At 42.5% G+C, this 13651-nt stretch overlaps 1 protein-coding gene across 4 annotated transcripts; it reads left to right on the top strand.

Annotated features, from left to right (window-relative positions):
• Positions 1-939: 939 nt before the first annotated feature.
• On the top strand, positions 940-13561 carry exoc1 (exocyst complex component 1). Of its 4 annotated transcripts, none has more exons than XM_084473271.1 (19): positions 940-1070; positions 1612-1743; positions 1935-2065; positions 2275-2401; positions 3411-3598; positions 4402-4629; positions 5019-5151; positions 5292-5401; positions 7001-7150; positions 7709-7817; positions 8517-8561; positions 8952-9115; positions 9213-9326; positions 11220-11299; positions 11552-11780; positions 12137-12320; positions 12417-12616; positions 12809-13003; positions 13115-13561. In XM_084473271.1, exons 2-19 carry the CDS (start codon positions 1620-1622, stop codon positions 13265-13267), a joined length of 2664 nt encoding a protein of 887 aa, XP_084329397.1. In that variant the 5' UTR covers positions 940-1070; positions 1612-1619; the 3' UTR covers positions 13268-13561. The 4 variants fall into 4 exon arrangements, with proteins under 4 accessions (XP_084329397.1, XP_084329396.1, XP_084329398.1 ...); XM_084473270.1 differs by having other exon boundaries at positions 946-1070; positions 2242-2401; positions 13115-13559; XM_084473272.1 differs by lacking the exon at positions 8517-8561 and having other exon boundaries at positions 948-1070; positions 2242-2401; positions 13115-13559.
• The last annotated feature ends 90 nt before the right edge of the window (positions 13562-13651 follow it).

Consider the following 13651-nt stretch of genomic DNA (forward strand, 5'->3'; position numbering starts at 1 on the left):
ACATCAAACCATCACAAGGATTCTGAGGTAGAATCTTGGATGTCAAAGAATCTACGAGACTAAATTAAGATTTAGAATTAAGAATTCTGAAAAAATGTATTCAAAGAAAAAGAAAATCAGATTTAGGCCTATTTCTGAACTAGCGAAAAAACTCAAAATCCTGCGAGAAACATTTTTTGTCTCAAGTGGATGCATTGCGCTTCCGTGAGAATCATGCTTATATAGATGCCGCCTGGTGGCAATTATACAAATGTGTGTTAATTATATGGTCTGGTCATTTTCACTTACAAAATCCCCCCCAAAAAATCGGACTTCTGATGTCAAATGTCATATTTTAGTAGTTTACATATTTTCTGCCTTTTCTCTCACTCACTCATATATAAGAGAATCTTAAAGGGGTAGTTCGGAATTTTGCACATCGGACCTAATTTCCAAGTGAGCCAGTAGGCCTATGTTATTTATCATTGGAGGCCGTTTTAGTTTATGAAAAGACTGCAATACCAGGCTTGGCCACTGAGCACTTTGGATTGCGGAAGTAGGCACTGCTCCTGGGGGCCTGACTCCCAATAATGTCTGGCTGCAGCCTGTAGGACATGGACATCAACATCCAACTGCTACCGTCAAAGTCGTTTTACGCCAGCGATGATGTTTATTAAATTATGTCCCTTTCAGGGTTAGGGTAGTAGTGGTTAGGGTTAGGGATAGGGTAGTAGTGGTTAGGGTTAGGGATAGGTTAGTAGTGGTTAGGGTTAGGGATAGGGTAGTAGTGGTTAGGGTTAGGGATAGGTTAGTAGTGGTTAGGGTTAGGGATAGGTTAGTAGTGGTTAGGGATAGGGTAGTAGTGGTTAGGGATAGGGTAGTAGTGGTTAGGGTTAGGGATTGAAAGAAGAGATTGAAACTTTCCACGTGAGTGACCGTAGCACTTGGACGTTGGATGTCCATGTCCTACAGACCTACAGGCTGCAGCGAGACCTTACTTCCTGGGTCGGCACCCTCACCGCGTCACGTGACATTTGGCTCGTACAGGAAGTAGTCTCGAGGTGGATTTGCCAAGGGCTAACGTAGCTGAGGCAAGTTATATGGTTTTATTTTCTAAATCATGTAGTTCATTTGACGAAACATATTATCGTTCAGCTTTGTGCAAAAAAATCGAAAGATCAGAGTCGGCTCCCCTTATTGCGTAAATGCTGGGTGTAGCTAGTAGCTATTTTAGCACAAAGCTGGCCCCATTTAAAGGGGTTAGGTTAGTTCAACTGTTTATAATATGAATGCATTGAACATCGAAAATACATCGACAGTATTGTCATCTCTCTGTTTTGCCATAGACGGCAGCACTGTCCACCACGCATTAGACTAAGAGGTTTCAATAAAATGTTTAATAAGACGTGTTAAAGGAGAGTCAAACAGACCACCGCTTATCGTGTATGATACGATGATGTTGTTTGAGGTGATTTCACCCTCTTGTAGTACGCAATTTATGTTGATATCGTTGAAAACAGTCGTTAGTCGTAACCATTTTATAGATCTGCCTGTGTAGACCACTCCACCGTTATGTATAACGTATCTTTGTTGTTTACGCCCATATTCAGTAAATGCTTCCTTCCCAAACAGCATCCACAATGACAGCCATCAAACATGCGCTCCAGAGGGACATATTCACACCCAACGACGAGCGTCTCCTCAGTATTGTAAACGTCTGCAAGGCGGGAAAGAAAAAGAAGAATTGCTTCTTGTGTGCAACTGGTACAGTATAAGCGCAATATAAATATTATAATGTATGAAGAAATGTCTGAGGAACTTACAATTGCTTTTGAGTTTCTCTGCAAACAACAAAGTTCCTCACTAGTAAAGAACACCTGCTAGTGCTTGAATGAATGGTGAATTTATGTGGATTTGTCTGTAGCTTTTAAATTGCATTTCTTCTTCAACATAAGTAACGACGGAGAGGCCTGTCCAGGTTAAAGTTGTAAAGGTAAAGAAGTCTGACAAGGGGGACTTTTACAAGCGGCAGATAACATGGGAGCTGCGGGATCTTGGAGAGGTGGATGCCAAAGATCCAAGCAAGGTGAGGAAATGACAACTGTGCTAACCAATACTCCTCATACAGAACAACAAATGGTCTAATAACCTTGTTGTTTGGAAAGCCGTTATATGCTTGTCAAAGGTTTAAACATGTATGTTTAGGTTTGTGTATGTCCACTTTAAGATTATGCTGGCATACACACTCCTTAACCTTTCCAGGAAAATCCAGAATTTGACCTTCATTTTGAGAAGGTGTACCGCTGGGTGGCAAGCAGTGTGGCTGAGAAGAACTCCTTCATCTCTTGTATTTGGAAGCTGAACCAACGCTACCTGAGGAAGAAGGTGGAGTTTGTTAATGTCAGTCCTCAACTACTGGAAGGTATGTAAACAATTACTGACCCTGGGATTGTCTGAAGTATTTGCTTTTTCACTATATGTGTGTGTCCATGTGTTGTCCCTGTGTAAGTGCTCCTGGTAATTGCACTCTTAATCACTACCATAAATGGAAACATTTCCTGGCTGTACATGTACTATTGCATGTTCAAATAACTTTCTTTCCCTCTGTAAATTAATATCTTGTTGTATAGTTTACTTTAAAAAATTACAATCTAGTGTGTGTTTACTGTTTTTCTCCTTGAATGCAATACGTAGGCTGTAGTACAAAATCCTTCTGCTTCTTCTTTGTTTCACTCTTAACTCTTCTTTATTCTGACTCTTCTCTTAAAATCTTTCTCTGGCCAGAACTTCCTAGAGCGGAAGGTTGGTAGGACTTACCCCCCTCATTCCTATCTGTTGTATTCCCATCATGTCAGACTACCATCACCATTTAAAAAAACAACATCCCTGAAAGCTACACACTGCTGATCTTATAAAGCTGGCTTTTGTACACTGATATTTCTGACATTTCATGAAACCTAGTTAAATTGTATTGATACATTGGGCTGAAATTGTACAGGCTTGTTGATGGACAACCGTAGAATAATTCTTTGATTTTGATTCTCTTAGTCCGTATACTGTAGTCTTCTTTTGCCTGAGTCAATTACTATTTAATTATTTTACAAATTTATTTTAAACGACACACACATTAATTAATTGTTTGTCTAAGAGTTAGACAGCTGCATTTAGAAATGATGCTGTCAGAGAATTAGGTTGTTATGCCTTATTAATTATCTTGACCAATGACGCCTAAATTAAAAAGTTGAACTAATCCACCTGTGTTATATTTCTACAAGTCATTTAAATCACTAACCATGGTTAATAATTTTGGCTAATCCCCATCACAGAAAGTCCCTTGTCCGCTATTGTCTCCTTCCTCTTAGGCTTCATATGAGTACACTAAGGGTTGTGCTCATCTCTGACACATAGCACATGTGTTTATGTTGGGTTAGAGTCTGCGCCAAGAGGTGAGGCCCAGAGTGTGGCTGGCGGAGATGAGGATGCCCTAGATGACTACCAGGAGCTCAACGCCCGGGAAGAGCAGGACATTGAGGGCATGATGGAGGTGTGCGAATATGCCATCTCTAATGCCGAGGGCTTTGCCGAAAAACTCTCCAGGGAACTACAGGTTCTAGACGGGGTAAGGTATACATGCTCTGGCGCTCTGGTAATCAGAGTTGCTCTTGGTAAACGGGTGATAAATGTTTATTATAGCACGTTTTGAAGTCAACTCCAATCAAGTCCCTCCCTTTTTACAGCATTGTTTAGGTTTTGTGGTTAGACACTGATCTTACTGTCATACCCTGGTGCCATTTTATTCTCTGGCTATTGGAAAAAATACGTTGTAGTCAGTAGCCCACCTTTACACAGCCTGTTCAAGCCAGGAATGTTGTTGTTATTGTACCTCGCCTTCTATAAAAAATGTACAAACATGGAATAAGGAGGCATTGTATTTCCATTGTTCAAGCCAGCAGTGGATTTAGTTACAGTGCTGCATCAACGTCTGTGGAAAAGGGCTGCTCCATTGCAAATGTATCTTTATGCATCAACATGGTGTATACGATGAACAGCAACTTGTCTTCCATTTAAAGAGTAAGGGTATAAATGTGAACTGCTGGGAAAAGCCCTTCAACACATAACCACAAAGCATTAATACAACACACAAGACGTTGACACTGTTGTGTTTAACATCCTGCCTCTGATTCCGGAACACCAACATGTTATGTAAAACCACACACAAGGCCAGCATAATTCCTAATCTTTTTAACGGCAATATTTTAGGATCTCTGTGTGAGTGGCTGTTGACTTGATGTCTGCTATATCACTTCTTTAGCACCTAATTGATATTGTCATAAACTTGTATAATCTTGAGAAAGAGATCCCATGGGTACTCCCGCAGGCAGCCATGCTAGGCTCATTGCCCTCTAACCTATGTACCGGCAGGCCAACATCCAGTCTATCATGGCGTCCGAGAAGCAGGTGAATATCCTGATGCAGCTGCTGGACCAGGCTCTGTCAGAGGTGGACAACATTGAGGATAAGCTGAGCAGCTACGAGGAGATGCTGCAGAGCGTCAAGGAGCAGATGGACCAGATCTCCCAGAGCAACCGTCTGATCCAGATCAGCAACACAAATAATGGGAAGCTGCTGGACGAGATCCAGTTCCTGGTGGTACGGGGAGAAAAGAGCTTTCCATGACTGATATTGTCCTTCTAATCAATGTGCCGCCTTTATTTTTCGATGAGGTATTTAATTGTAAATTTGAAGCGCTGGAAAACAAAGACTTTTTTTTGTGTCCATATAGCAGGGCGGTTTCTGTTTTTTTCTACTTCTTTATGAAACATAAATATTAAATATTAACATGATGAAAATATGAATAAAAATGAAGGGCAACACATTCTTTAAAAGGACAGTATCAGCCAAGAGAAGCTTTGATGTTGAATAGGCTTCTGTTGTGGGGGGGGTTGCTTACACTGGTATAAAATATCTAAATATTGAAGCAAGCTACCCAAAACTGTTATGGATTCAAGTCTCACTATAGTGTCTTCTTCCATTTTCAGAACTACATGGATCTGTCCAAGGGCCACATCCGGGCCCTGCAGGAGGGAGACCTGTCCTCCCCTAAAGGGATTGAGGCCTGCATCAATGCATCTGAGGCTCTGCTGCAATGCATGAATGTGGCTCTTCGACCAGGTCGGGTTTAAAAAAAACAAACAAAAAAAATGATAAATGCCATCTTCAGCATAGAACCTAAAATAAAAGTCACAATGCAACTTCATTGGGTCTACAGTCTTCACGTTGACCTCTGTCTGTCTCATTTCTGTTCTGTTCAGGTCATGACCAGCTGCTGGCAGTGAAGCAGCAGCAGCACCTGTTCAGCGACCTGAGGGACACCTTCGCTCGTCGCCTCACCAACCACCTCAACAACGTGTTTGTTCATCAGGTAACCCACCACCCATAAACGGCTCAGTTCCTCCACCGGAATCCCTTATATTAATATATGATTATACTACTGAATTAGCATGGCACTTGATATATACTTGTGTGAAACAGATGTGTCTTGTCATGAATGTATATATGTATTTGTACTTTTAAGGGCTCTGTGGAAAACTGGTCATTACCGAACAATGAAGAGATCTCTCTCTCTCTCTTTCTTTCTTTCTTTCTTTCTTTCTTTCTTTTTATTTATATATATATATATATATATATATATATATATATATCTCAACTTCCTGGGTAGATCTGACCCTCTTCCTGTGCTCTTGTGTTTTCCATTCCCCCTTCTTGTTTTGGACTTTGTGGCTGTGCTCTCTGTCTCTGTGTTAGTTCAACCACTTCAGTCACTTCAAAATGACCATCCCTCAGTTCTATAGGTCCTCCTGTCTGTCACTTCCAGTGAGTACCATCACGGTAGCCCTCACGCGCCCCCCACAGTGCTCCTTATGGCGCATTTCCACCACAGGGTGCGGGTCGGTTCAGTCTGCAAAGGTGCGGCACGGTTCGCGTTTCCACTGCCAAAAGTGGACGTGAGCCGTATTGAGCCGTACTCGTCTCACAGTACTACTCCGTTGAGGTACTGAGACACAAGGGAAAGAGTGGGGGTCCCGGCAAGTTTGAGCTACACATGCCGTCCGTTGATTGGTCGACAGAATCCCTTCTGTGCGACAGGGGGATAATAACAAACAAACAGTGGTATTTCTGGACAACGGCGAAAGCTTTGTTTATTGAAGAAAATGTTGCACAAGAAAATGTGTGTGTTCTTCTTTTTCCTTGGATTTATTAGCAGGCTACACTGTGTCGGGCTGCTATGAGATCACAATGCTTACGTAGCTGCTGTGGTTATCGTAAACCCCGCCCTAAGGGTAATGCAGCGGTGGAAACGTGCACCGTAACTGAGCTGGGCTATACCGCACTCTCACTACTAGGCTGAGGTGTGCTGGGTCTGAAGTGTACCCGCTGGTGGAAATGCGCCATTACATTCAACCTCTAACATTGCATCCCAGCAAGTCTAGTAACTCACTTTTCCTGCAGTACTAGCTGCACAACATTGGATGCATGGGATATGCCCCCTAATGGCTCTATACACCCACCTCTCTTGTAAAAGCCAGAGTCATAAACCCATCCGTTTTCTCTTCTCATCCAAGGACTGGTCATTGCTTGCAGCTTTCTGTGTTACGGTTTCCAAAAATGTGAAAAGGCCTTTGCTGTGCAAAGGTGCGGGGACATGGAACCTCTGCCTGTCCAGTCTGTTATGCCTGCATGTCTGCAGCTGCAGATGAGAAGCCACATCAACATGGTAGAAGAAAGTTCAGGAATTCTCCAACTTGTTCAAAAGTGTAGTTGAATAGTTGTCTCACTAACATATGACCTGATGTATTTGTGGTTGCCAGACTTATGCAGCCTATATCATAATGAACGTGCAGGTAAAACAAAAAGTCCCCATGTAAGGATGGATAAACTCTACTCAATACCAGTGTGCGACTTTATATTAGACTCTGCTGCATACTTTTAAAAAAAGTATATTGTTCTGTTGTTGTCACAGGGCCATGACCAGAGCTCCACCTTGTCCCAGCACACGGTGGACCTCAGCCTGCCCAAACACAGCCCACTGCACAGGGACCTGCTGCGCTACGCCAAACTCATGGAGTGGCTGAAGAACACGCAGAGGGAGAAGTACGAGGGCTTGTCCATGGTCAGTCTGTCTCATGAAATACCTGCATGTTAGCGCCACATTGTTTTATGTCTTAAGCCGTTTCTCAATTTGCGTTCTCGTGTGTACTCGTGTACTTGTGTTCTCGGTAAACGTCATCAGTGGTAGCCCAAGCACTGTTCCAATTCAAAGTACGCGAGTACTGTCGTAAAACCCGGAAGTGTTCTCGATGAGGCCGTTCTACCGAGGATGCATCGGAGGTGACTCCGATGTGGACTTGGGACCGTTAAATATCCCAGGATGCATCATCGAGTCCGCTGCTGTTCCAATTGCAGGTGCGTACTCGCGTTCTCGGAAGTCTGTACTTGAAAGTCCGGACTTGCCAAGTACGTACTTCCAAGTCCGCGAGTACGTAGTCCGCGTACTTGGTATTGAGAAATGGCTTTAATCTTATGATCACGATCAGGGTTAATTAATTATTAAATATTACTTTATTAATGTTATAAATTACTACAACATTATTCCAGAGGGATGTATGTATGTGGCATCCAGTAAATGCTACAGGTTAACACCTTTTTTTGGGCTCTCATATCTCTATAGACCTATGTGGAATACATGACCAGATTGTATGAACGAGAAATCAAAGATTTCTTTGAGGTGGCCAAGATAAAGATGGCTGGCACAAGCAAGGAGGCCAAGGGCAAGTTTGGTAAGATCAGTGTAATTAGTTTATTTTATTTTAAGATTGTTACAAAAATAAAATAAACTAATTTATGAGATTGTTACGCATTTGTTCTGAACACAAACACGTGGTTTCTGTAATATTAGCCGTTTATCTTGGTGTGGTCATGAAGATGAAAAACAGTGAATGAATACTTCTTGTCTTAACACATATAGGCCTATGTATTTTCTGTAACTGCAAACAAAAATAACCTAATTTCTTCTACTCTCTTAGTCCAGTCTCTGCATCAAAGATGCCTGCGATGTAGCTACAATTCAAAGACCTCTTGCGTATAATGTTCTTTGTTCTTTGTGCTCTCTTATTTAGAAAGGCAGTGGCAATCTATTTGAAAAAAATCACTTGTCAGTGGTTTGTTAGCATTGTATAAAGGAGGACTCGGCTTGCCTTTGGTTTTGCTCAACACAAGTACTCTGCTTTCTCTGTTCAATGTCACCTTCCCTGTGAAAACAAATTAGAATTTTGTTTTCTGAACGTTTGATCGCCTTAGCAAAGCCACTGCAGTGCATCTCAACGTCTGGAAGACCCTAGGAACCTAGGCACGGGTTAGACGTGCAGGGTCTTCCAGACGTTGAGATGCACTGCAGTGGCTCGCTTACCTTGTGCTGCATGTTTATTAGCCCTAACCTGTCTTTGTCTCTGATGCCTGCCTTTCTAACTGACCTCCAGCCACGCTTCCGCGGAAAGAGAGTGCACTCAAACAGGAATCCGAGAGTAAGTATCCCCCTTGCGCAGGGAAGTTCCACCTGCTTTTTATGCCGTCTGCTCCTCTGCTACAGGTGTTACTTTGCCAAAAATCTTTTGCTTCCCTCTTCAGATAACTCCTAAATGAAAATGTCCTGCTACTTACTAATTACGCCATTAGCCCAGTGCTCTTTTACCCCAAAAAAGCAGTTTACATTGTAACACAATTAAATTCTATCATAGATATGACTCAGAATCACAGAATAACTAATTGCTAATGGACCGATTTAATTTACTTATTGTTGGATGGTGTGGTGTCCATGGTAACTTCTGAGGTGTGGTGTCCTTTTATTATCCAAAAGTACTATTTTAATTATTAAGGAACATACTTTGAGTCTGACCTTCCTTGTGCTGTCCCAGGCCTGCATGGCAGCTCTGGGAAGCTAACGGGCTCTACATCCAGCCTAAACAAGCTGGCAGTGCAGGGCTCCAACAGCCGGCGCTCCCAGTCATCCTCGCTGCTCGACATGGGCAACATGTCTGCCTCCGACCTGGACGTGGCCGACCGAACCAAGTTCGACAAGGTGACACTTCAGGGGTTCTATCACCGATCAGCCTGTGGTTCTTTCCTTGGGATGATCCTGGGAATACGTTTGCATTACACTGTCATCCTGTTGCCAGATCTTTGAGCAGGTCCTCAGTGAGCTGGAGCCTCTGTGTCTGGCAGAACAAGACTTCATCAGCAAGTTCTTCAAGCTGCAGCAGCATGCCACCGTCCAGCCGCCCCTGGCTCAGGTACAACTGACAGCTTCGAAGTGGCTGCAAAACGGGAACCTTACATTACACAACAGCACTGACAAATGAAAAAACAGCACAGATTGATTAGAGTCAGACAGATTTGCAGCAAACTGGGTCAGGCTAATCACAACCGTTTGTCTAGTGTGGGGCAGGTATGATATGATGACGAACAGAGGTGTGTTGTGCTGTTGAGGCATTTTCATCAACAACCAAGATAGCTGATGGGTCAAACATTTCCTTGCTCTGATTGGTTGTAGGTCTATCCAATGCGTCCAGAGGCAGTTTGCACCCATTGATGACGCCCCTTGAAATCAAAAATGTACTGCGAGGATCAAGACTAATTCACATTTGTGAATTGGTCTGACGATTTCAGGCTAGTTTTAGATCACTATCAGGGAAATAATAAGGGATGTGTTGCACAGCACACACGCTTGATACGGTGTCAATGTTTTTCACACCCACAGCATCTAGACAACGTCCCAAGGAAGTTGACAAAACACTTCACAAGCTGGAAACAGCAAATACTTGAGTGGATGATGGTGCCAGTTAATGCAGCTGCTATGTCAATTGTCTGTTTTCTGAAAGCCTTGTAATAGCTTGTGCTTCCGGAAATAAAAATTCCATTCATTTTCTCCATAGAGGTTTTGATTAAAAGCCATTGTGTCGTAACCATCCAAAGTTTACTTGCCACGCGCCGTTTTGAAACAATGGTGCCCCTTAAGAAGCCACAAGTTAAAGACGCAAACTTCTAGTTTTTAGAACAACATATTTTATTTGCGATGTCATTTGAAACCACCTACTACTACTACTACTACTACTACACTACACACAATCCTAAAGTGTAACACGTCTTTGATTGGTGGAGCTCGCTGTTAACATGGAAACGTTTACCCTCACCCGGGAAAGTCAAGCCATTGATGACTGCTGCCACTGAACTTGATCGCTTACCACTGAACTTGATCGCTTACCACAGCAACCATGGTTTCCCTTAGATTAATGGAAAGTCAGAGTTGTTGTAAGAACTGTAGCGGAATAACTTAGCTGTTATACTTAGCTTATAAATTAGCTGTACATGTGGAAAAATATGTTGATATAGAATATATGATAAAAATAAAAGTTTAAATATATGATATAGCCCAAGCAGTGCTTTTTAGTAATTGTGGTTATATAAAAGCTAGGAATACATAATGTTGAATGAATACGTTTGACATGTATTAAAAACAAGTAACGTTATTACGCGGTGATAGCAGTCAGGAACGAAGGAACATACCATGTTGACGACATTGCTATACACTACATAAAACACTATGAATACACACTCACACACATACACACAGGAATATAAGACACAACTTGTATTAACAATATAAAAAAATATAATAATGACAAAGGTTATAACATGCAAGAAACACGCTAAACTATTGGGTTGTAACCATTGCGAAAAAGATTGCAATGGTTTATGGGATGAGAAAAAAAAAAACTTCACAAAAAATGTACACAGTCTTGTACCTTTTGCCTTTTCTTCCATTCTCCAAATTCAACTTTTTTCCCTAAATCAAATGTTCTATGGTCACCAATTGTTCGACTACCTTAACGAACGATTGGCTTGGTTCCAGGCTTATATCTCTTTATATAACGATTTTATGAAAAGTCAATGGTGAAAATGAATGGGAAATTTACTACCGGAACCAGAGCTGTTAAAAAAAGGGGGCGGTCACTGTTGCGCTCTATACCCATCCATAGAAATAATTCACTTGTCACAATGAAATTGAACTATGACCATACATGAGATGAGATGCACGATAATCTGCTATAGCATTCATATTGCCATAATTTTACTATACTGATTGGCTACATGCATTCATTGAGATCTGTCATGTGTCTCCACAGCCAGAAGCAGAAGAAACGGATGGAGCGATTACATCTAAAGTGACCCCTCAGAGCGAACCTAGACACTCCTTATCGTCAGAGTGAGTTGTCTTTGGGGATTCCTGAACCTGTTACCAAACACATAAATACTCAATGCTCAACATAACCTAAACCACTAGATCCCAGCAGCACCAAACACAAAAGTACATGGCCTTCCCTAACCCAATGACATTGCACACTTACTAACCCAGCACTATTGTCCATCCCCATTCCCACGCTAACACAACCCAACTGTGATAGTAGACTTTTTGTGTTTGTCTATCCTCCTAACCCAATGTTTACCGTCCGCCCAGGAAAGACTTGGTGCGGATGATGATGAACAAGATCTTCCAGAGCATCGAGACGGAGCTTAACAGCCTGATCGCGCTAGGGGACAAGATCGACAGCTTCCATTCCCTGTACATGCTGGTGAAGATGAGCCACCACGTGTGGACGGCAGAGAACGTGGACCCGGCCTCGTACCTCAGCACCACGCTGGGGAACGTGCTGGTCACCGTCAAGAGGAACTTTGACAAATGCATTGTGAGGGTTACTCAACTCCTGTAGAGTGTGTGTGTGTGTGTGTGTGTGTGTGTGTGTGTGTGTGTGTGACTAGGTTTACACCTTGAGCTATCTGCATTTCTTGATCCACATTCAAAATGGCAAGGCTAGACCCTCCCTAAAATCATATGAAAATCATTGGTGGTGAGTGGAGTTTGTCAGGCCCCCCCTTTGTTAAGAATTAGGAATGCCGGAAGTATATGAGCATTGGAACGTTATTGGTAGGATGGGTGTTTTGGCCATTTTCTTTTTTAATTAATTCTGAAATTATTTACTTTTACTTTGGGAAACACCAGCTTATGAGTATCATGAAAATAATTCATCTCGTCTTCTCCCAGTCCGGTCAGATCAAACAGATGGAGGAAGTGAAGATCTCCAAGAAAAGCAAAGTGGGGATACTTACTTTTGTCACAGGCTTTGAGGAGTTTGCCGAGCTGGCCGAGACGATCTTCCGGAACGCTGAGCGGCGGGGAGATCTGGACAAGGCTTATGTCAAGCTGATCAGGGCCGTCTTCATGAATGGTGAGACAAAATCACATAACTCATTGATTGCTTCTAGCTGGTGTGTCAAAAGAGGAGACAGTGAATATCTGCTTTCTTATTGGTTTCTGTCTCAAGTGGAAAAGGTGGCCAATGAGAGCCAGAAGACGCCACGGGATGTTGTGATGATGGAGAATTTCCACCATATCTTCTCTACGCTCTCCCGCTTGAAAATCTCCTGCCTGGAGGCAGAGAGGAGGGAAGCCAAGCACAAGTATACCGAGCACCTGCAGTCCTATGTCATCAACTCTCTGGGTCAGCCTCTGGAGAAGCTCAATGTAAGGGTCTATGTTGCTATCATGACCATATGCGCTCACTGTGTGATGTAGGGGCTAGGGTGTTGTTTAAGGGTTCGATCCCCAATGTCCGCAGCCTACCTGTGTGCATCTTTGAGCAAGACGCCTAATCCCAAAGGCTTGTATCACCTACAATCAACCCTTTAATTATGTTCTGTTTGATCCTATTTACAGCATTTCTTTGAAGGAGTTGAGGCACGTGTGGCACAGGGTGTGCGTGAGGAGGAGGTGAGCTACCAGCTCGCTTTTAACAAACAGGAACTGCGTAAAGTTATCAAAGAGTATCCAGGCAAGGAGGTGAAGAAGGGCCTGGACAACCTGTACAAAAAAGTGGATAAACACTTGTGTGAAGAAGAGAGCCTGCTGCAGGTGAGAAGGACAAGAGAAAATGTTTAAAGCACTTTTTAGCTTCATGAAAACAAAACTGCAACCCAATCTTGTTGATTCTTTAATGGTTGCAACTCTTTTTTTCTCCAATAGGTGGTATGGCACTCTATGCAAGATGAGTTCATCCGCCAGTACAAGCACTTTGAGGATTTGATTGGCCGTTGTTATCCCGGATCTGGAATTACAATGGAATTTACCATACAAGACATGCTGGAGTATTTCTCTAGCATCGCACAGTCTCATTAATTTAGCTGCTCTCCATTACTGTTTAGTTTACTCCACAATGACAAATAACACTACACCGCCAATCATTTCATTTCCCGTGCGTATGTCAATACGAGTCTATGATTTACAGAAGTTGCAAACCTATTTATAGTGTATTCTGCAAAAGTGCGTAATAAATCCATAAATATTTTCTATTCCAATTATTATTTTTTGCATCTCATTATGCGCAATTTGTTACCCATCCATATCATGTATATCTCAATGATGCTTTCTGCATGTGTTTTTGTCCCTTGTAGTCTGTTAAGAGAAATGTACATAATAAACCATTGTTACTCCGCCTCTCTGTGCAATGCCAGGATGCAGAACACGCCACGCGAGCCTTCACTGCTCCGTGTTTCCATGGTG

This window comes from Micromesistius poutassou (assembly GCF_964030765.1).
Source record: "Micromesistius poutassou genome assembly, chromosome: 9".
NCBI classification, from domain to species: domain Eukaryota; kingdom Metazoa; phylum Chordata; class Actinopteri; order Gadiformes; family Gadidae; genus Micromesistius; species Micromesistius poutassou.

Bases quoted from the DNA above. Each gene is read 5' to 3' on its own strand.
- exoc1 (XM_084473270.1), top strand. From the start codon at position 1,620: ATGACAGCCATCAAACATGCGCTCCAGAGGGACATATTCACACCCAAC. The intron at 7,151-7,708 runs GTCAGTCTGTCT...ATATCTCTATAG, and splicing joins AGTACGAGGGCTTGTCCATG to ACCTATGTGGAATACATGAC. The intron at 9,327-11,219 runs GTACAACTGACA...GTGTCTCCACAG, and splicing joins TCCAGCCGCCCCTGGCTCAG to CCAGAAGCAGAAGAAACGGA.